Source organism: Perna viridis, chromosome 10 (assembly GCF_037379345.1).
Source record: "Perna viridis isolate PV_CMFRI_1.1 ecotype Kerala chromosome 10, ASM3737934v1, whole genome shotgun sequence".
Classification (NCBI taxonomy): domain Eukaryota; kingdom Metazoa; phylum Mollusca; class Bivalvia; order Mytilida; family Mytilidae; genus Perna; species Perna viridis.
Window position 1 is genome coordinate 7,133,616 of NC_142454.1, and position 23,910 is coordinate 7,157,525.

A 23,910-nucleotide genomic window follows, 5' to 3' on the forward strand; every position below is an offset into this window, starting at 1 on the left:
GATTTTTTGTGGTCTTATTTTATGTGTCAAAATTTTATTGATATTTTGAATAATTTAATTTGGATTCAAGGAAGTTCAGTTTGATGTAAAGAAGGGAAGACAATTCTTTGTGACATTTACACTGTTTTATACCCCCTTGTTTAGTACAGTAAGACATAAATAAATAAGAAATGACCTTATTTATATTCAACTGTAAAAAATCCTTAATAATTTAAAATGAAACTTTACTAACAGCTAAAGCCAGAAGACAACCTAAAGCAGTGAAGCCAAAGAAGATTATCAGATTAGAAACAATGTCTAAACATGTAGTTTATGCTGCCTGTAACAATGGAAGTAGTGGGATATTGACAAAAGAGGGGGAGGTCTTTATATTTGGGAAAGACACAACACATTGTGATCATTCTACTGGTGAGTGTGGAAAGTTTCCTTCTGGTTTATTCTTTGCCTTGCTCTCAGTATTTAAGGGGATAGAGTGATGACTGGTTTTCTTGGAGTAAGAATAATCTGTCCGAGTGGGGTGACATCTGGTTGTCTTGGAGTCAGTATAATGTGTCAGAGTAGGGTAACATGTCTACCTTGGAGCTGTTGTTTCTGTGAGCTAGCTCAATAAAAGTGTACTTTTCTAGTCAAAAAATATAAATGTCCTAAATTGAATTTGACTTGCAAATAATTTATTATGACTTTCAATCTGCTATCAAAATCAACCAAATGATACTGTAAATGTGACCACGCATGGGAAGCTACAGTTTTTTACAAGGTTGAGAATTATGGGTATAATTTGAGAACAGTGTGGTATATATATAATTGTGTGTCTGAGACATTTAAAAAAAAAAAAAAACCATCAGTAAAATGCATGCTTTTGACTGTCCATTTCTTAATTCTGTGAAAAGCTTTATCTTTATCAGTTTTCTGTTATTTTGTTAGAAAAACTCTTATAGGCCTCTTTAACTTGACAAAAACATTAGTGTCCATCTTTCAAAAAGGTAAAGGTCCAAAAAGGGATGTTATTCATGCCATTAAAAAGTCACAGTTCCTTTCTAGGTACCAGTCTTGCAATGCGTATCTCTGAATGGGTGTATGTCAAAACATGTAGGGTAAAAAAATATACAGACTGATGTTTTACCAACAGATATGAACAATGACTAATACAAACATTCAATCTTTTTGTTAAGAAAATTTAACATTATAACATAAAAATGTTCTTCTGAAAAGGTTGGGTTGATGAGTTTAAAATGAAAGTTAAAGTAGAGAAAATAGCAAATTGTATTTCAAGACTACTTTTCTGTCTGATTTTTATGCACTCACCCTACTTTTTTTGCTGGAAATTATTTTTTCACGTCCTTAGAAATGCTACATAAGTGAAAGTTTTATTGAATCAATGTACATATTTTGTAAAATATCTTAAAAGAGTGTACTTTATTATAGAAGTCTATGGGAATATTAATGCAAGACTGAGACCACTAAATGAAGCCTTTCACAAAGATTATGTCATTCATGATTTATTGTCCTTTTATTATCAAGGCCAAGTGACAGATTTAAAGGATGTTATAGCTACCCAGATTGCCTTAGGAAAGGCCCATACTGTTGTGTTAACAGACAGAGGACAAGTCTATACTTTCGGTATCAACAATAAAGGGCAGTGTGGAAGGGACTTTATGCCTGGTGGTAACAAGGAAGGTCAGTTATCATGTTATCAAGTCGAAATCAAAATAGATTCTGCTTCAGTAATTTGTGTGGTGTGAATTTTTCCTTCACTTCAGATGGTAAAATTAAGATTTTCTACATGTGAGCTTTAGTGGGCATGTTAAAATCTTAATTTTACCATGGAGAGTGAAGATATAATTTAAATCAAGAATAGGCTGAAGGAGAATTGGTTTATGAAATCAGTAGAACCTGCAAATTGTAAAATGGCAGGAAAAATTCCAGAGAAATTTAATAAACACCCGATGGTTAAAAAGTGGCTTGCATTTTTATTCACTCGCTTAAAGTGGGAGAAATGTAGATTAAGAACATGTATGTCCTTACAGTGAAGTGCCAAGTGAAATAGTGCCTTACATTTTGGACATTTTCACCCATTGTGTTGAATATTAACAAAATGTTAATAATTATTGTTCACAGGAAATGGTAGTGAGGCTCTTACCTCTAAGGTAATTTACATTCATTTATTTGGACAAATTTTTAAAAAGTTTAATAATGATTATTAATACATGTACTTGTAGTAAACAATGTGAATATGACAGAAGAAGAGGAGGAAACTGAAGTAGAAGATGGGATATGTCCTGATGGTAAGGTTGAATAATACTACAGAATTATAAGTGTTACAATTGATTCTATCATGAAGCTAAGATATAGAATTTTATCGTTAGTTGTATTATTATTTTTTGGTGTGCTGAAAGTACCTGTTAGGACTGTTAGAGACCATACTTATGATGTAATCAGAGAAGGTGAATTGTAGTTCTGTTGTATACATGTATTTCAATTACTATGAGTAATAAGCCATAAGGGTATATAAGGAATATTGATTTGTCAATTTCTGTCTTCCTTGGTATGTGCTATGTTTTCTATGATTTATATTGATGTGTAGTTTCACCCTACTCATTATACCCCCCCGCAAACAAAGTTTTGGGATTTATATAGGAATTACCTTGTCTGTCTGTCTGTCAGTCTGTCCACATTTCTTGTATGCATAACTCCTCCTAAACAGCTCAAGAGATTTTGATGAAACTGTATTGGAAGTTTTGGCATCATATGTAAATTTGCATGAAGGAATATATTTATCATCAGGGGACTTCAATGGCAGATAATCCAACTTAAGCGTTTTAAATGATAAATCCTCATAAGCACAACTCCTCCTCAATGGATTAAGGGATTTCGATGAAACTTTTTTTTTTAGAAGGTTTAGCATTATATGTATTTGCTTGAAAGAATATAGTTACTGTCTGGGAGACTCCAAAGGAAGATAACCCAACTTATTGGTTTTACATGTTAAAACCTCTTAAGCACAACTCCTCCTAAACCACTCAAAGGATTTAAATGAAACTTTATAGGAATGTTGGGCGTCATTTGTAGATGTGCATGAAGAAATATAGTTACTGTCGGGGACTGCAAAGGGAGAGAGTTGAACTTACAGGTTATACATGTACATTCAACCGCATTTGAAGCAGGGGTATTCTCTTTGTGTGCTTGCTAATATTTCTAGTTAGTATGGAATTTTAATCTCTTCACTTGTTTTCAATTCTATTTGCTGTACACTTTAGTTGAACCAGAAAAATAGTAGTTAGATATGCACTTTCGAAACAAGTTTTTAGGCTGACTGTTTTGTGGTTGGGGATTGTCTCATTGTTATTTCTATTTAAAGATATAATTTACTATGATGTATTTTAGGTAATTTGCTTTGGTGTATTTCAGGTAAACACAAGTGGAAGCGTGATCAGTGTATGGTGTGTACAGTATGTGGAGAGTGTACTGGTTATGGTATTAACTGTTGTAACAGTGGAGGCAAGGAAAGAAACCCTTCACTGTAGGTACCAGTTTTATTTTAAAGGAGCGAAAAAAAAACTTTAATTAAGACAAAACATGGTCACAGTTATAAAAAGAAGAAAATTTATGAGTTTTTTATTGTATTTTAGTATATTACAATCTTTCCACTTTCGTATTTACTCCCCAACTAAGTTTCCTTTGTCAATAACACATATAACAGTGAGCATGAGTCTTATTGTTGAATATATAATGAGAATGAATATGGTGCATATGTCAAAGAGACAACAACTCCACAGGGATGAAAAATGTCAGAATGTTGATTGAAAAGGTGTTTTTTTATTTTATCAAAGGCCCTGTGGTTGTGGTGCTGGAGAGTCTGGATGTGCAGAATGTGGTGTATGCCGCTCATGTGCTGGTGAACAACTTCTAGACATGGAGGATCATGGGAAGGAATTGGAGCTTATAAGGGCAAAAGGTTTCCTCAACATTGATATGGAACAACTTTTAGGGGGAAATGAACTTAAAGGTATAATAAACTTTTGGGGTCATTGCATTATACTTTATATACCTTAAAGTCTGCATGTAGATATTGAGCATTTAATCTAAATTAAACATGAATAGCAAAAGTATTGAATTGTTTTTAGCTAAAGTACTTACCTACTAACAATGCCTGTGTGATTAATTAACATGTATATAAATATCAGGTAACTAAAATTCAAAGTTTACTCTCAATTTTTTTTATATTAAAAAAAATTAATTGAAAGATATTGATTGTTTTTGTTTATCAGTGAACCACATGCCAGACCTACCTGATACACCATTGGGTCAATTCTTCAAGAGACTTCTCTACAATAAAAAGGAACCTAAGAAGAAAGATGCCTTCAAAAACCAAGCAAAGGGTATGTTGATCTACAGAATTTGATTGGATAAACTTCTACTTGTAGCTTATTTCATTAATTACTGCTAGTTTTTTTTCTTTTTCAGGTTTGAGTAAAATTTTAAAAAAAAAAGATTTTTTAAATTCCCTTGGTGTTATCTTCATTTGAGTCCTTAGTTTATAAAGTAAACAAAATATATTTAAGACATACTGAAACAGGTCATGGTGTTGTATCAATTACATTGAGCTTATTTTGAGAGAAGATCATTACTTTTTTTATTATTGAAAAACAAAAATTTATCTCTTTACAGGTGGAGAACATGCTGGTAATGAAGGAGAAACTGATTACAATAAAGTTGTCAGTCTCCCTCCTCAGGAGATATGTTTCGGTAATGGAGATGTACCTGCTACAAATATTGTTTGTGGACAACATCACACAGGTATTGTACAATATCTATAGTTTAGGGATGTTTTTTTCTGCTTTTTTATAGATTTCTGCCATTTAAAGTTCAGATTTTACTGTTACAGTTCTGTTTTTACTGTTTATTTACTTCAGATTTTGCCTATTTCTGCTTTGTTGTTCTTGTATAATCCTCCCTGATAGTTACAAAGACTCAGGCTGTATTACACTTGCAATAAAAAAAAGCAGGTAAATGTGCCACACATGGTTTGCTTCATATGATTATCATATGTTTCAGTTTACATATGATCATTGCAAACATATTATTATCATATGTTAAATATCATATGATTGTTGTGTGATTACCACATGATAATCATATGAATCGAGCACCATATGATTATCATACATTTCAGTTTACATATGATCATCACAAACATGATTATTTTATGTTTTCAAGCTAAAATTAACATATGAGAATCATATGACTATCATAAGTTAAATATATGATTGTTATATGATTTCCATATGTGGCACATTTGGCTGTGTACACTTTCAGCTACATAGATGTGGTACCAACACACTATGTTTAAAAGTATACAGGTCACGCAAGCAAAAAGGTTCTAAATTCTATATGCCTTCATTGAGATATTTTAAGCTATGCAGGATAAAAACAACACCGTACAGTACATATATGACAAGCATGAGAGATCTGTATTATACTCCAATTGTACCAATAAATGACGGGAAGCTGAATAATTCATCACCGTTACATTGTTTGGCTGATTTATCTATATAAAAACCTTCATGATCTGTTTTGATAGTGGCCGTGTTCTTGTTTCAGTGGTACTGCTACAGAATGGAGATGTTTATACCTTTGGAAACAATAACCATGGTCAGCTTGGTCAGGGAGATACAACTATTAGGTCAGTACTGGATGTATAATTTTTAATAATTTCTGGTTGACAGTAAACTCTGGTTATCTTGAAGTAGACATGGCTGGTATCATTTAGTTGGACTCAATAAAAAAAAACAATAGCTTGACATGAAGTATGGTTCTGCATAAAAACCCAGCAGGGGGTGATTTACATATCTTAAGATAGTCAATGAAACTGTATAAATACATTTGTTAGGACCTAAAACTCTTCCTGTGTTCATGTCCTTGGATCTACCACTTATCATGAAATATTTTTTGACTGGTTATAGTGTAAAAATTCTGGCAGGAAGTTTTCCTGTACTTTTTCTGTAGTACCACATAACCTTAATATAAGTGTTAATATTTCCAGTGGGCACCTTTCATTTGTGCTTTTATTTTTGAATACAGTGTCTGTGAGGCCAACTGAAGTATTTCCAATCAAAACATATTTGGGATCTCCTATATATCTTGAAATATTTTATGTCTGGTTATAGTGTAAAATTCTGGTTAGAAATTTTCCCATACTTCTTCTGCAGTAGAACATAACAAAATTTCGAGTTTTAATATCTCCAGTGAACTACTTTTATTTTCTTTTATATTTTCTAATACAGTTTCTATGGGGCCTGCAGAAGGGTTTGCAATAAAAAAAATTGGGATTAAGAGATGCTTGAATCACCCGTTATAAGCCTCTGCCTAGTTTTTAGGCAGAGCTGTACTTAAAAAAAATAAAAATATATTAATTGTATGGGCTGAAACATTATCCATAATTGACTCAGAATTTGCTTTACATACATGTATAATATGTTAAGTTAAAAACCCTATTTTTGATGACATTTCTATATTTTCCTATTTCTAGAGGGTCTCCTGTAAAAGTTGACCTTCCAATGGGAGCTACACAAGTAGCAACTGGTGGTCATCACACTGTTGTCTTACTTTCCAATGGACAGGTGTATACATTTGGTAACCATAAGGTAAATTTAATCATGAAAGTTAAATTACAGTTAGAGTAGTATTTTTCATTGCATACATAGTTTTGCTAACTTCACAATAACCTAGAAATTTTTTTTCTCCAAAAAACATATCTCATACATATACCATGGATGTATTATGGAACATTTCATTCTCCAAATCAATGAAAAATTATATCAATATATTTAGTCATATGACAAAACTTGCAAAAAAAAAAAGCAAATGGGAAAATTATAAAAAAAAACCAAAACATTTTCAGTGAATTATTTGGCCTCATGAATTTGATTTTGTGCTCTTTGGACTTTGAAAACCACAATTTTGACTGATAAAAATATTTCAAATACATCCTGCATATTTAAAAAGAAATAGCTTCCAATTTTCTTTTTATAGTAATTATGAATAAAAAAACTCACAGTCCACTTCTAATACTTGATTAGAAATGCTATTTTAAGTCTTAAAGTAGAATATCTGATTAAAATAATAAAAAAGCTTCCTTTTTAATTTTACCTCACCTGTGTGAACAGTTTTTTGGTAAAACAAAACTAATATAAAAGATGTGCCCTTTTTTCATTGGTACATACATGTACTAACAGTTAGTTATCATTGGTACATACATGTACTAACAGTTAGTTATCATTGGTACATACATGTACTAACAGTTAGTTATCATAAAGTTTGTTCTATTTACAGTCTGGAGCTTTAGGAAGAAATGGTCCAGATGAAGGAGGAGCTGGAGCTAAACCTAAAAAGGCCTGGAACACTGTCCCTGGCCCAGTGCCTGGTATTGGTGAGTACTTGTTAGGTCAGAAATTTTTTTGGGCCAAATTTAAAATGTTTAAAAGCTTGAACATTCTCCATGGACTTCTGGTCAGAGCAAAGAAACCATGGTTAAAATGAAGAATTGGACATTCATGATATGGGAACAATTTATAGGTTTTCTTCTGAAATGAAATTGGATCTGATTTAAAGATCTTCTTTAAAAATTATGATGTAAGTATTATTGTTTGTGGGGTACAAATTTTTGTGTTTTTCATAGGCTGGGTAAACCATGAAATTTGGTTATCTACTTAAAGGACATTTCCCATTTGTTTATATGGCAGAGTTGTCAAATCCAGGAATTCAAGAATCTACGATCTGATAATTTTTCCCATAACCATGAACATTAGAATTCATGAATCAAAAGTACTTTCACAGTAACTGGGATCAAATTCATAGGTCATTTTCAGAAATAAATTTGGGTAAAAACAGAAGTTTTTAGACACAAGGTTTTATAGCTATCTTTATTGTGCAAGCAGGATCTGAAACTACATCCTTTTTATTGTTCTATTTGGTTAATACAGGAGCCAGATATGGTAGAAGAGCTACTTGGATTGGAGCAAGTGGGGACCAGACATTTATGAGGATTGATGAGTCCCTGATTAATGCCCACATCCTGGCAGCTTCTAAAGTGTTCGCTAATCACACTAGTATAGGTAAGATCTGTATGGTGATTGATGCATGAAGTGAATGAAGGCTCATTCGAAAACTCTCCTTTAGGTTAGGACTGAGGCATTGAATATTTTTGAAAGGATAAAATAATCAATTTTGACAACAAAATTACTAGTTGCTTTCAATCTAAGGTAGGATAGTTGATATACATATATAAATTTAATGCTAGCATATTATTTAATGTATTTACAGTAGAGAAATAGATATGTACTCTTACTTAGACTTCTGTCTCTAGTCAGAAAGATGTAACAGAAATGAGATATTTTTTGTAGGTTTGGTACCAACAGGTGAAGAGAACACAGCTGTGATGAAATGTCTGATGATCAACAAACTAGATGGTAGTTGTAGAAGGTAGGGATTGGGATTAGTATATATATCTTCCTAAATGACACCAAATTATTAATAAATCAGATTCCCATCTAAATCATACATATTTTCTTATGAAAACCATACACATGCATTTCTATTTTTGAAGTGAACTAAAAAACACCAAAAACATTTTCAAAATAATTACTTACATAAATGTAAATCTCATTCCTTCTATAGTTGCTAACAGTAACCTCTGAAAATGTATGATTATCAAAAAAATGAATGTAGTTTCCAGTATCAAACCTTACATTTAGTTTTTAAATGATAAATTCTAAAGATAAACAAAGACAATGAGGATTTTCTAAATATTAAAACTAGTCCTCATCTGCAAACTAGTAATAAATGGAACTTTTATGAGAAGGACTACAGCATTGTTTTTCCAATTATTGCTATGTAAAATTTATGAAACTGAAGAACAAAGGTAAATGAAATGAATAATATATCAAAACTTGAAATCTTACTTGTCATAACAAATTTCTCAGCCTTGCTTTGTTTCATGGGACAACTACACATTTGATTACAGTTTTGGTGGTAACAGTCAGGTTGATTTATCTAAACATGCTGTATGTATAGACCCAGTCTATGACGTTTTATGGAGGTAAACATTTAACATACAGGCTACTTAAATTGTTTTCTTTTTATTTACATACAATTAATTAATCCATTTCTTTTAAAACTGAGTCACTGTGATTAAAACAGAGCTGCATATGTTGTAATGTTAGTTTTTACACTTTCTTCTTTGCTTCTGTGTCTATTAAAATTTAACCAAATTTGGTCAATGGTTTCATTGTGATCTTTGTTGTCCCCTTCTGCACAAATACAGAGGGACGTGGTAATGGCTTGGATCTGTCCAGCTGTCATTCAGGTTTAAAAAGAATTGATTATTCTAATAAGATAGGAGCTATATGTTCTCGTGTAACTGCAGTGTTGATAAGTGGACACAACTTTTTAGAGATTGGTTTTGTCAGGAGTTAGACACTATCAGTAATGATCATGTCACACATTCATTTTGATTTAGAGTTTTGTGACTCACATTTTTTGTGTGCTATTCAAGGATCACCTGTCCCAAATAGAATATGACTAAGCATATTTAATTAAATATTGTACTACATGTATAGTAAATATTTTGTCTTCATGTAGGTCACTTTTGACAATTAATAGCAGCTAATGCCTAACACTCTCTTTAGTGAAAGACATGCTATGTTTAATAATATGTAATAATTGTTGTTTACTCAACAGCTACAGTCCAGAAACTAAAGAGATCAGCTGTTACAACAGTCTAGTGACAGAAGCCAGACCTTTGTCAGTAGAACCAGAGGGGCATTGTGATCTATTTAAACCAGAACTAGCAGTCCCTATCAAGATGGGACATAGAGCTACAAGATCTCACTGTGCTCTACATGTCCTTGGTAAATCATACACCATCTTTGAATTGTCTTTAAAATTGAATATTTTGAGGTTGATAGATCTATTCTGATACATTTAATTTTAAAGGAAAAAATTGACTTATACATGCATGATAGGTAAATACCAGGCAGACATACATGTATGGAATTTACAGTTAATATGATATAATGGGAGAAGGAAAGAAAAGAGTGAATGACAAATCATATTCAAAACTTAAAGGGAATAAAGCATTTTTTTCATGAAGTCAGACTTTGTGATTATATTATAAATCTTTATAGCTAGTGTAATATATATCTTCCAGGATGTTTAGATACTCTGAATATAGCTCAACAGTTAAATCTTACTGTAAAGGAAGAATCTAGAGAGAAGCTATCTACCACCAAAGTTTACTCTAAAGAGGATTACTCTGTTGTTAACAGATTTGCTAGTAAGTTTAAATTGAACCAAGAAATTGTGAGGTTAACTTTTAAAGGAGAACTGAAACGTACATGTAATAAAATGTTGTATGATGTAATGGCTAAGTTTCGACAAGAATGCAAATCCTGTATTATGATATAAATGCAGATGGTAATGCATTCAACATATAGCAAAAATTGTCATATCTTACAGACACAGTGGTAAAGACAAGACAAAAATTATGGGACACCATTTGCATGCTGATGGGATGGGCTGTTTTTGTAGAGGGCATATGTTCAAATTAGACCAGGAAAAAAAAAAAGAATCTGAAATCTGTTATTTGATAATTGAAAAAAAGTTGGATGAGTATCTTTGTTGTTCTATCAAGGCAGATCCTGGTTTTTTTTCAGTCGGAGGATGGTCACAAAATGAATTGTTTAATATTTTTGGTATAATGTGTACAAAGTCAAAATTTCAAAGAAAAACATAACAAAACAAAAATCTGATTTTAGGGGTGGAGGTGTACTTCTGGTATGCTTCCCCTTTGAATTTGTATCCTTCATTACCATTTTTAAATCATTGTTTTCTTTTATCAGGTCATGGAGGAGGTTGGGGTTACTCGGGACATTCTATGGAGGCCATTAGATTTATGTGTGATACTGATGTCCTCCTTGGAGGGTTTGGTTTATTTGGAGGCCGTGGGGAGTATTATGGGAGGATCAAACTGTTTGAACTAGGACAGGAAGGAGGAGAGAATGAAACTGATGGAGAAATGATTTCGGAGTCTGATGAAGTTGTGTATGAATGTGGGGCTAGGTATGTATGTAATCCTAATCATAGAAACAGTCAAGCTGATAGATAATGTTTTTAAGTATATTTAAACAGTGGTAAAACGGTGATAAACATATGACCAATATCATAAACATATGACAGTCATATTTCTTATGTCATATCATTGATAATTTTATCCTATTTTTGTCCCCCGTGATGCGTCACAAGGGGACATGGAAATATCGGACGTCCATCCAGGTTTCCTGCACTTTTTTTTGTAATGCTTCTACCATATAAGTTTGTTTTTGGTATGTAGCCTTATTATGAAGAGTTACAGATTAAGTTCAACTCTGGTTATGATTGAATGATTTTTACAGAAGTTGCGGCCCTTGGACTTAGAAAATTTCAGTGAATTTAAAGTTTTCCGCATTTTTTTTTGTAATGCTTTTACCAATTTATATATCTTTTATATGTAGTCTTACTATGAGAAGTTACAGATCAACTTCGACTCTGGTTATGGTTGAATGATTTTTATGGAAGTTATGGCCCTTGGACTTGGAAAATTTCAGTGAATTTAAAGTTTGAAATGTATCTTTTTATGCAGGGGACATTGGCACAATGTTCTTTTATACACATTAGAATTTGATTCACAATGGGCTCCAATTCATGCAACATGTAAGCTGCATATTTTAATAAACATGAAGAAGTTAAATAAAAATGGTAATCGTTTTATTATTATTTTACCATGGGCTATTATGGAAAAATACTTGTTCCATTGTGTATGAATAAATCTTTGTTTATGATTGTTACAGAGAGAAGTATGCTATGATGTTTGATGAACCCATACAGATACAGGCCCAGACTTGGTATGTGGCATGGGCTAGAATATCAGGTCCTAGTAGTGACTGTGGTTCTAATGGTCAACCTATCATAACTACTGATGATCAGTGAGTATAACAGTGTTCATCATTATTTCCTGTTGAAAAATGAATTAACATAGATGTGGCAGAGTCTGATCATTCCCAGTGAACATCCTCAGGATTTTCTGGCTTTAATACCAACTAAATACAATAAATGGAAAAGTAATTGAATTGATGTTCTATTACAAACCACAAAAAAAACATGAAAAGATGGTGTGTATAGACCAGTAAAAAAGCAGTGATAATTCCAACACAAGAAATCAAGCTATCATTGAACTATTTATTTTCCAGAGTTGTATTTAAGTTCAGAAGTTCTAAAAAGTCAAACAATGGAACTGATGTCAATGCTGGACAGATTCCGCAGCTCCTCTTCAGGTAAATATATGAAGTAACCATGGTGATGTGAGGTATATTATCAGCATGACGTGTTTATTTTGTTTATGAAGACATTTAAGAGATGAGTTAACTAAAAGCAGTCATTGAAACAAAATAAAGTAACATAAAAGAAAGAAAACACTTTTTATTGCAGCTATTAAGTAGCAGTCTTTGTAAGAATCATGCAAATTCTGCGAAATGGTATACACCCCTAAAAGGCTACACTTTTTTATTTTTGTTATTAAGTTGCTGTATGGGTCTATATGATGAAATGTATAATTATTCATTCCAATTTGTCTGATCTTAGGAGATAATCCATATTGAAAATCTAACAGTTTCTATTGTATTTTAGTGTCATTTACAAAGTTATCTCCCTTAATTTTGAATTCTACAGTACGTTCTATATATTTTTTTAGATCCTAAGAGCATGGGTTATATGGAAAACCACATGTTTATTTCTGTTTACAATAACATTTTATACAAAACATCAGAAATAAAAATGTGTAGGCTTTCCATGTATCACATTTTGCATGATTCATAGCTGGAGTGCTACTGAAAAGGTTTATGTGCCAAAGCCCAATTAATCAAGTAAGAGGGGACTGATTAGTGTATTTGAGAATGATAATTAGTATTATCGGTGTTTAGCATGTTATGTAAAAAGGAGCAGATATGGTAAAACACAACAAATGTGTGTTTGACCTAATTCCAAAATAGCAAATATTTTCAAAGGTCATCAAGAGGTCTTTAACCTATATAAACACACCTTTAAGTATGCTCTGAAAGGTCCCAACAACAAATATAATAAAATCCATGGTAATAGAAGGATGACTATTTTTCAAAATCAAACTAAAAGTAATCTTATGACACAAAGACACATCAGTGACCAACATCTCCTGACTGTAGACAGGTGCATGAAATCTGTGGTTTGGGTTTAAACTACCTTTTTAAGGCCTTTAACATCTCCCTGTAAAATTTACTCAATAATACATCCAATTCTTTCCATGGAATACTGGCTATTTCTACACATATTATGATGTTATAATGTCAATATTATCTCTTAGGTTACCATCAAAGGAAAGCAGTGGTGTGGCAAGGAAAGTTGACAATGTGGAGCCAGCTCATATCCTCAGTCAAGACTTTGCATGTACAGTGACACCTGTAGGTTTATTTTTATATTTTTAAACAATATGATTATGGCCGAAACTTTATGAAGTTAACAAATTGTTTCAATATTTTTCCCATTTTTTAGGTAGGTTACACTTTCTGAAAAAAAAAAAAAATCCCATATTTTGTGAATTATAAAATATATATGACCTTGCATAGAACTACATGTAGATATTGTTGGTGTTAATCCTGATGAACTATGTTTGAATAATACTTTGTGCTAAGGTATTTATTTAAAAAAAAAAATTAATATTTTTCCTGAAAGGAATGTTTTGAAGCGCTACTTTTGATGATTAACTGGGCATGGACAACATTTAACACAGCCATCCGCGAAGTTGATGGTTTAAAGGGAGATAACTATGCTGCAGCCGTATCTGATGTTAAGCGGTTGGTCTATGTCAACAAGGCCTGTTTAAGACTGCTGAGGACTTATGTACAACAGATATACCCTGATGGAAGTAAGCTTCTATTGTTAGGATTTATCTGCAGGTTTTAATTTTTTGGCTTATCCAATAATTGAAGATACTTGGGTTTGCCAAAAAGTTACTAATTGAAGATATTGTATGATATATTTGATTGCTTATTGACAATTTAGAAATATAATGTGAATTCACCTCTGGTCGAAAGCTTATCAGGAGGGTTAGTCCATTCTTTAGTAATCTAATGGATGAAATGTCACTCCAATAAATTTAATGTTAACATGTACTTTGCTGTTCTTTACTGAGGTCAGTTTGAATTTCAAGCTGAGCACCTGGCCAGATTTTGTATATAAAGAACTACAAATGAATAGATATACAACTAGTAGATATGATGGGGCATGCATTAGCTGATGACATCATAAACATTTCTGAGCATTTCTTCCCATAAAAAGCAAAATGTCATCTGGTATTATTTCTTTCAGCTACATCCCACAAGCCAGTGAATGAGTCAGAAAAGTTGACCAGCTGTATTGGCAAAACCCAGGATTTACTAAGAAACATTTTAGCACAGGAAGTTAGACCATCAATAAAGGTCCGAGTGTATTTGTCTGAGCCTGGTAGTCATAGTTTGTTCCATGAATTAGAGGATGAAGTACTGAATGAGTGTCACATCACATTCAGAGCATGTTTCCATGCATTTTATCCAACAGGCAATCTGAAATGGCTGTGTTTGTGTGATCTCTTACAGATGTTAGAGCCCGTAAGTACTGAACTTTATATTTGCATTCTTATATAAAAATGATGACAGCAAAATGATATTGTAAAACTGTATACATGTACAATAGTGATTTTTATGTTACTATAAAATATCTGCTGTATAGAAAGTTAACCTCTCTTTATTATACTCTAGTCAATGTGCTAGTTGAGTTAGAGCATTATTGGCTACATTTTCAGAAATAGATATGTCAACTAAATTTTGACAATCGCTTTTATTGGATTGGATTATTGTATTCACTAAAGAAAGCAAGCATAAGTAAGTGTGCAATAAAATTCATGATGTCATGAGGAACCAAAAAATATTGTTACCAAATATTAAGCTTTGCTATACAATTGCAATAATAGGGTATTGCATGGATATTTTGGAATATTATCCCAGGTACAAGGGTTCCGAAATTTTGACAGCCCATGTTGGACATTTTATCAAATTACAGCAGACGTTTGTGTCAGTCTTTCACCTGCCTAGATCAAGAATGAACTTTAAAAACCCTTTTTTGTAGTTATTAAAAGATAAATATTGGAATTTGTGTTATATTATAAATATCTGAATGAGTGAACGAGTTCGATTTCGACCACATGTGGTCGTTCTGACATGTAAACAAAACATCGTGTCTCCCAGACTTTTTCATCACATCCGCAAACAGCCGAAAACTTCTGAGTGATGAACAAAATGTTGATTTTTTTAAAAATTAAATCGGGAATACAATTTGTGTATTGATTTGAATGAATTAATAATAACAAACTACGACTGATTCGTAGTTTCAGCACCATGTGTTTTCGTTACCACTGAAAGATCGGCGGGAAAATGATTGATTTGTCAATCTTTTCTTATTTAAATCAAGTAATAAATGTATGAAAATTCTCCGAGTCATTTCAATTAACTTGTATACACAATGGTGCTGCATGTGTATCATTAATTTAATTAAGCAATCAACTAATCAGTTACAGGTAAATCACAGTCACAGGTGGCTGCACATCTGCTAATATTGCCACACACCTGTTAGTTTCCAATAAACAATTAGGAGACAGGTAGACAGGATGTTTATACAGTAATAAAACCACACTGACTGTAATTTATAAGGGTTGACAGTTTTTTTTTTATGTCCGATATTGGGAAATGGTCGTAGGTCATTTACAACATTTGTCGGTCAATGACCAGCATATTTTACCGTTTCCAGATCCTTGCCCATATAGTATACAAACTTGTACTCTGGACAATATTCCTCAATACTTATACAATAACCCTATAACAAGCTGTTGCTTTCATCAGTTTTAAGGGTTTCAACCTAAAATTTTGACTCTGTAGCCCACTGCTTAAATTTTGGTGGTCTTTACCATTACAGTTGAAATTTTATGTCAAAACCAAATTTTAAATTTAAAGGGTCATTGGGTCCCTGCTAATTACAAACCCTGGTTTTACCTCTCTGATCTCTGATTTTAGGAGATGCTGAACATCAGTGGTTATGGCAGACTATTAGCAGCAGTGATGGAAGCCATGTGTCACCCAACCATCAGACTTACAAACATCATGCCTATTAACAGTGAACCAAAGACTGAGGAGATCTTACGTCGTCAGTCCATTGTCATGGATGATAATACCAATAGTATGGCAAGACTGAATGATCAACATAGGTTCCCATTACTGGTGGCTCACATGACTTGTAAACTTGAGGTTCGTTCATTGTCAGATGTTTTTAAGTATTGATGCAGTAAACTGGGAAATTTCGCATCATCTGTTTTCACTGTTTCTGTGATCGATCTACTTTTGCAGTTTTAAATTCACAATCGTTCCTCAGAAATTTTTTTTTTTAGGAAAATATCCACTACAATTTAATTTTCATGTTACAGGTCTTAAAGCGAAAATAAAATTGCAGCAAAAATTTCACAGTTTACAGTACTTTGGAGAGATGTACCTAATTTGTTACAGTTTTTGCAATTGACAAAAAATAACCAGGACCTTTTTATCTATTTTTGAATAAAAAATTCCTGTTAGTCAACAAAATTGTAAAAAATACAAGTAGAGTATATACCTGGAAAATGTTGTTATAACAGAATCTGATAAAATTAACGTGTTTTCAATACAGGAAAAAAAGAAAAATACTATTTATAGTTCCAATGAAGACAAGATTACACTATGACAAAACAATTTATACATCACATTGAGAACTTAAGCTGGCTAAAAAACTTGATTTTTAAGTTTGTCTACCCTGGCCTTGACTTTTTATGAGCAACTCGGCGGGCGTTTCTAGAAAAGCAGAGGATGCTTACCCTACCAGTGCACCTTGTCTATGCTCCCAGTTTTTAGTGGAGTCCGAGTTGCTCATTTACTTTTGTTACTTTGTATGTATGATTTTAGTTACTTTATGTTCTTTGTTGTGTATGTCTGTTTTCTATGTCGGGTCTTTGTCCCTGGATTACATTCTTTTGATTACCACTATAATCTTGGTTCCCTTGATTACTCTTTCAAGAAAACTATCTGATCTGATTATATGAATGTCGTTACCTTTAACTTGACTTTATATTCAGTGTGCTGGATTTGGAGTAAACCATGTGTCATTCAGAGAAGTCCTAGACAAGTTGTTAACCATTATAACTTTACCTGTGAGACAGGAGTTAGACAAAGAGAAGCCTACATACCCCTCTGTTTTAGTGGACAATACATGTGCCCTGCTGTCAACCATCATCAGTGAATTATCAGCCACATCTATTGGGTTAGAAGTAAGTCCTGATACAGGGGTCTACTAATCTGATAGATTTATTTTATTCCATGAAAAAAAAACACAGAAGATATAAAAATACTGTTTTACATCTGTAAAGATTAGAAATGATAAAAGATATAAAGTTTCATACTTTAGTACTTGGCCATGATACTCAATAATACTTACATGGTACTCAAGTACTTGGTCTTTCAGTCGAGTACTTGATTATTTAAATTTTCATTGCCATCCTTATTAAAAATACACAAATTGCAGACTGTCAAATGAAATATAACTAAAATTTCCTCCACTGTACAAAAAAACTTTCATCTATTTTTGTTAAAAGGTGAGTGCTTATTATATAGTTAGTAGTGATTTGTCAATGTTTTTCATGAAATAAACTTTGATAATTCACATGTGAAATAAATTCTATAATTTCTCTCCCAGACTTTCTCCCACCGATATGTAACAAGGCTAATCAAGGCTAAAATTACCCCCCCCCCCATGACCAATTTTAATATTGATGTTGAAAAAAAGCAAAAAATTTGTGAGAAAACCAATATAATGAATAAGGTAATCAATTGTCTATAGTAAATAATAAAGATGTAAATACTTGTGTCAAAAACATGTGAAGATTTTACTAGTGCATACACCCATTAAATCTGGACGTTCTTCAGCACACATGGTCATATTTTGGTCATTTACTCTGTCCAAATGATTAATCTTTTAGTACCGTTAAACATTGAAATAAATTAGGTTGGTATATCATAGTGCATGTGTAGGGACTGTTAAATTTTATAAAACATTTATCAATATTTTAGTCAATAGTGGATTTCCTGGATGTAGATATTCCAGGTCTCAGATTTTGATGCAAATCTGTGATCAGGCACTTTATCACACGTGTAAATTGTTCTTGTTTTTGGGTCAGAAGGCTTTTTTTTTAAATGTTCATACTCGTATGATATTGTTTCATTTGCTCTGAACCACAGTGCATATATGATATATTGTTCATTGTCATTTTTACTTAATACAGGGATTAAAATTTTTAATTGATGTATTTTCTGATTTCAAAGGACACGTACATAAAGTTCCCTAATCTGAAGCTAATATCAAGTTGTTATAAATTAAAGAAAGTAAATGAGTTAGCAATAATACATACATGTACTTTATAGATGGATCTGACAACAACATCAACACCACTGTTAGTGACACCTAACCGTTTCACTCGTACCAGTCAAAGTGCCTGCTGGAATACTGGTAATGGTAGTCCTGATGCTATAGCATTCTCTGTGGACAAACCAGGCATTGTTATAGCTGGTATCTGTGTGTATGGTGGAGGAGGCCAATATCAGTATGAACTAGAACTTCTTGATGATGTAAGTAAACTGGTGTTCTTATTCTGATACAGGTATAGAATTTAAGAAGAATCGAAAGTATTTTCAGTTCTTTTTAGGGTGTCCATTGTCACATGCAAAGAAAATAATGGCTTGTATTTTAGTTCAGGAAAGGTGTTATTTTGGCAGGGTAAGAATAGGACAATCAGACATGATCTTATTTTGTTTTAAAATATATTTTGCCTTTTCAGATCAAGATTTTACTGTTTTGATTTTAATACAGGAACAATATTGATAATAATAATTACTTTTTAACTCTTTGATTTTCAGATATCAGGAGCCCAATCTGATCCATCACCATCACAGAGATGGAACAATCTAGAGTTAGTGAGAGGATGTTATGGTCCCGAGGACTGTGTTAATGACATTGCTGAAATAAAATTTGATAGACCTGTTCCTATTAAGGTTTGTAATTTAATTGAATTTGTAATAAGCCTTCTGATTGGTTGGTTCTCTCCTGGTTATTTTGTATAAAGTGCATTGGTATTGTGATTGGTTAATTTGCTATTCATGATTCAAATAGTAAGGATTTGATTATGAACCAATTCTCAATATTTGGATGGAAATCTGTTAATTATAAGGAATGTTTCTTATTTTTGAACATGATATTTTGTGTAATCTATTTATAAATTATAATAAAAGGATGAAAATCTAATGTCTTTTCATTACAAGGAATTTTTACAATGACTTGGTAGTTTTCAAAAAATGCATACACATAAAATTTTGAATTGAACATAAAAATTTATCATGTGTTAATACTTTTCTCAGATATAGTTACATTTTAGTCTGTATAATGTATTGAATATCTATAATTACAGGAAGGAGTAAAGTATACATTGAGATTGAAGAACCATGGACCTAAAACCTTGAATGGGGATGGAGGATTGAACAAGGTCAAATGTCCTGATGGAACAACCTTTAACTTTGCTGCCTGTTCACTCAGTAGTAATGGTACCAACCACATGAGAGGACAAGTGCCACAGCTGTTGTATTACAGGTAAAATCATGGGCATATTAATAGAAATTTTAAAAATATCTTGTGTTGAGAAATTCAGAGCTTTTCTAAATGTGAAAAAGGTGAATAGATGATTTATCTAATAATTGATCTCTTAATTAAAATTGTTTGATTATTTGATTAATATTTGCTAACAGCATCCTTGAAGATTGAAAAATGCTTATTAGTATACGACTATAATTATACAAATGTAATGATCTCAGTATTGGTTGTATTTAGATATGTTGTATGTAAATATTATCCATTTAAAACATCTTGTAAATAGAAGGATTTAGGATACCTTTTGTTTTCCATTTGACTTATTCATTCAGTGCACCTCAAGAAGGAGAAAGTCAACAACAGACTAACAAAACTTTGGCTGAGCTACAGGCTAGGAAAAATGCTATAGACATTGTAGGAGCCATCTGTCGCATGGCCACAGATATGTTACATCGTGCTAACAGTATGTCACCAGAAGATATCACTAAGATCCTGGGAGAATCACATCTGTTCTCTTCACTCATACCCATGATACTGGCTCATATAGGACCAGTCGCTTCTCAGGATCCCAGGGTTAGTATTGTCAATCTTATAGGACCGGTAGCTTCTCAGGATCCCAGGGTTAGTATAATCAATCTTATAGGACCAGTAGCTTCTCAGGATCCCAGGGTTGGTATTGTCAAACAATTGTGAAGTACCACAAAATACATGTAAAGTTAATTGTCGGCAAAGTCCAAAAAATATTTTTTTTTTTAGTTTGGTCATTTTATGCTTAGCAGAAATCAGGACTCTTTTTAGTTTGCCAAAACTTTTCTCAGTGGCAGCTGTAATTTCTTTCAAAATTAACAGATTTTTTAATATACAGTTGAACATCACTCGCTCGAACTCGGATGGCTCGAACACCCAGGATTTCTTGAACACCACTTTAAGTACCAAACTTTTCTCCTATAGAATCAATATAAATAACTTTGGATTTCTTGAACTTCGATTTCTCGAACACTCTGGTCATCGCTAATAAATTTCGGAAAATAACCCCTCACTAACTCAAACACGTCAGCCATTTTGTCAGCTTGGGTCATAGAAGGTGTGAAAAACTGAAACCCTATCATTAATCAAGTGTCATTTTAGCTAATTACAGGGTTGTCATTCTGGTTTGCATACATTTAATTACCCTACTAATTAAATAGTGAAATAAACAAAAAAGACAGTAGGTTCACATACCTTGAAGATCTACAGTTTGTTTTAAATATGTTTATTTTTTTTTACCTGTGAAAGTACTACAAATGTATGTATACATACTAGGTAAAAAATACATTTTAGCATTTTGTATGTGTGAGTTTGTCATTTATGTGCATTTTAAAGGTTGATGATATATTTTATTTTAGGTGTACTCTTGTCTTTATTTCTTCTGATATAGTCATATGAAACATTACAAAATAAATAAATAAAACAAATCTGTGATAAATCTATTGAATAAATCACAAAATCAACATCACAAAGCAAAGGATAAATGATAATTCAGTTTCAGATAGATTGGATTTACTACAAATTAAATCAATAATAAACATATAGCAGGAAAAATAACAACATTTAAGGCACAGTATAGGATATCAGTTTCATAAAGCATAAATGCATTTATAAAGTCAGTTTCACACAATACAAATAAATACAAAATCAGATTCAGTTATCAAAATTTCACTAATTAAGATGCAGAAGGTGGAAAGCAGCATCTGCGAACTCTGTCACAGTTATTAACACCTGTTGGTATCTGTCTTGGAGTTGATGTAGTCCTGAGTCGACCAGTTGGTTGACTGGTCTTTTTGGTGGGCGAGCTCCTCCTGCTGAGTACTGGATCACTGTAATTTCTGTCATGGCCTGAGTAGTCTGTATTGAGTCAATTATTTCATAGATGTTTGAGTGTACATGTTTGGTAACGTATTCTGTAAATGTAGTAGTGTCAGGTACATTATCTGCGTCGTCAATGTCTTATAGTGAGTGGAACCATACGTCTTACACTTCATTCTGAGGGACCAGTGGTAGTACTGCTGCTCGTCTCACTAGTTGAGTGATGTCGGCGTTGTCTTTATAGTAGGTCTAATTCTACAGGTAAAATCCAGGTGAAATTAAGGTGATCAATAAAGAACAGACTATAATTATTAAAACAACAATTTCATATATGTTTATTTAAACCTGTAATTAAATGTATGCAAACCAGGATTAAACTATTACAGGTAATATTTAAGTCATCACTAATTAGGTAGTTTTAATCTAACATAGTACTGATTAAAGTTCGAGAATGCTCTGAAGTCAGCATAATGAAAGCATCAAAGAAAATTAGATGAAAACAAAATATTGACCAAAGAATTCAAACTCTGAAAGTTTTTTTTTTTATGCAAACACAGCATTTTTGATGTTCACAAATCAACATTAGCTTGAGAAAAGGGAATGAAAAATATCTGGGAAGTAACAAAACTTCGTTGTAATTTCCAGTGATAAAGCCGAACTTGGACTGGCAACAAAAAAATCCGGAAATGTAAGACTTCAATTTCTTGAAACCCTGATAACTTGAACATATTTCAATGGTCCCTTGGAGTTTCAGCTTCCTAGGTTTGACTGTACATTGTAATAGGAGATTCAGACCAGGAAAGTATGATACTTTAAAGGTTGCAGTATAAAATTAGACATCTTTCAATCTAAACCAAAATAAATATCTTTGTACTATAAGAACTGTTTTTTGCATACTTTAAGGGAGCTGTTCAGGTCCTGGGTATGATACAGGAAATACTACCACCCGTGTCTAACCTGAACAACTACATCACACCCCCACGAGAAACAGAGGAACCAGAGATGAATGGAGGAACTACATCACATCACTATGCTGTTGTTGAGAGTGATCATCCTTACAAACCAGCTACAGTCTCACACTATAAAGTAATCAGTTATCAAATGAACTCTTAAGAACTGCATTTAAAAGTAACCACATGCTATTATGGTGTGGTAGAAAATTAGTAGTACTTCCTTCCACACATTTTATTGTTCCGTTATATATTGATTACACAATTTACATCAAATAAACCAAGCTTGTCATGAATTAGAAGATGATTGCTTACTTACCATATGGATAACACAAAGTAGCACACTTGATAAAATGAAACTCCACTGTTTTAATCTTAATTAATGTCTTGAAAAATTGGGGTAAAATTATCGCATATTTTAGGTGACCTTCCCAGAACAAGTGAAATGGATGGCTGTAGAGTTTGACCCATCTTGTGGTACAGCACAGACTGAAGATGTTCTCCAACTGTTAATACCAACCAGAACTGGATCAGAGGTCATGCCCCAAACCAATAGGAACGAAGAACACAAGCACAGCAGGAAGTACTGCTCTGTTTACAAAAAGTTTTCTGGATCTGATAACTGGCCTAAACAAGCCTTAATCTTGCCAGGTAAAATATCATTAATTATAAGGCAAAAAAAATAAGAATATGTCTGTTTCCTGCTACCCTACCTACCCTCATTTTTTGTGCCTACCATAAACATTTTATGGCCATTTTGGCTCAAGCACTGTTCAAGTCTTGATTGTTTCCCAATTAAATCAATGTAAAATGTCTTTGAAAAATAAAATATTTTCCCTACCTACTTACCCTATTTTTTTTCTGGGTGGTAGCAGAAAACAGGACCAAATGTTTTGGGGGGTCTTATTTACATTTTGAAATTCACCATATATTTAGTTGATTTTTGATTGAAAAAGCCATATTTTATGCTGTGCTTAGCAAAAAAAAAAAACAGTTATGAATGAGGAATATTGCTTACACACAGTTTTTTTTAATTCCCTGCAAGCAATTGTTTGTGAACCCTTAGGAATCACAATTTTGCCTGTCCATTTTTTGTGTCTGTGTACCATGTAAGCACAGTTCCTCCTAAACTATACTATGGATTTTGATGAAACTTAGCTTGAAGGCTTAGCATCATTGTTGAAGTGCATGGAAGAAGTTGCTTAGAACATGAGATGATCCAACTTCAAGATTTCACGTGTATTATCATAATGGGATATGGAGAGGATCCATTTGAAATTTTGGTCATACATGTACATGTTCT

The 23,910-nt window shown here is 32.6% G+C and overlaps 1 protein-coding gene across 6 annotated transcripts in view; it reads left to right on the plus strand.

The window, feature by feature from the left end:
- LOC148604327 (E3 ubiquitin-protein ligase MYCBP2-like) overlaps positions 1–23,910 on the plus strand; it is a 77,596-nt gene that overhangs the window by 15,852 nt on the left and 37,834 nt on the right. For all 6 annotated transcript variants that reach the window (XR_015916135.1, XM_088550340.1, XM_088550341.1 and 3 more), the window contains exons 14-42: positions 235–408; positions 1,522–1,677; positions 2,220–2,285; positions 3,409–3,520; positions 3,831–4,006; positions 4,269–4,379; positions 4,669–4,797; positions 5,602–5,683; positions 6,530–6,644; positions 7,333–7,429; positions 7,983–8,114; positions 8,403–8,481; positions 9,023–9,097; positions 9,739–9,908; positions 10,208–10,333; positions 10,899–11,118; positions 11,886–12,020; positions 12,285–12,368; positions 13,430–13,526; positions 13,798–13,990; positions 14,434–14,711; positions 16,170–16,400; positions 17,255–17,446; positions 18,597–18,800; positions 19,089–19,223; positions 19,637–19,815; positions 20,145–20,385; positions 22,561–22,743; positions 23,030–23,258. Coding sequence is in view for 5 of the 6 variants with exons in the window: in XM_088550340.1 (XP_088406466.1) it covers positions 235–408; positions 1,522–1,677; positions 2,220–2,285; positions 3,409–3,520; positions 3,831–4,006; positions 4,269–4,379; positions 4,669–4,797; positions 5,602–5,683; positions 6,530–6,644; positions 7,333–7,429; positions 7,983–8,114; positions 8,403–8,481; positions 9,023–9,097; positions 9,739–9,908; positions 10,208–10,333; positions 10,899–11,118; positions 11,886–12,020; positions 12,285–12,368; positions 13,430–13,526; positions 13,798–13,990; positions 14,434–14,711; positions 16,170–16,400; positions 17,255–17,446; positions 18,597–18,800; positions 19,089–19,223; positions 19,637–19,815; positions 20,145–20,385; positions 22,561–22,743; positions 23,030–23,258 (4,401 nt within the window). In the remaining variant the exon portion in view is untranslated. The remainder of the gene's footprint in view (positions 1–234; positions 409–1,521; positions 1,678–2,219; positions 2,286–3,408; positions 3,521–3,830; positions 4,007–4,268; positions 4,380–4,668; positions 4,798–5,601; positions 5,684–6,529; positions 6,645–7,332; positions 7,430–7,982; positions 8,115–8,402; positions 8,482–9,022; positions 9,098–9,738; positions 9,909–10,207; positions 10,334–10,898; positions 11,119–11,885; positions 12,021–12,284; positions 12,369–13,429; positions 13,527–13,797; positions 13,991–14,433; positions 14,712–16,169; positions 16,401–17,254; positions 17,447–18,596; positions 18,801–19,088; positions 19,224–19,636; positions 19,816–20,144; positions 20,386–22,560; positions 22,744–23,029; positions 23,259–23,910) is intronic.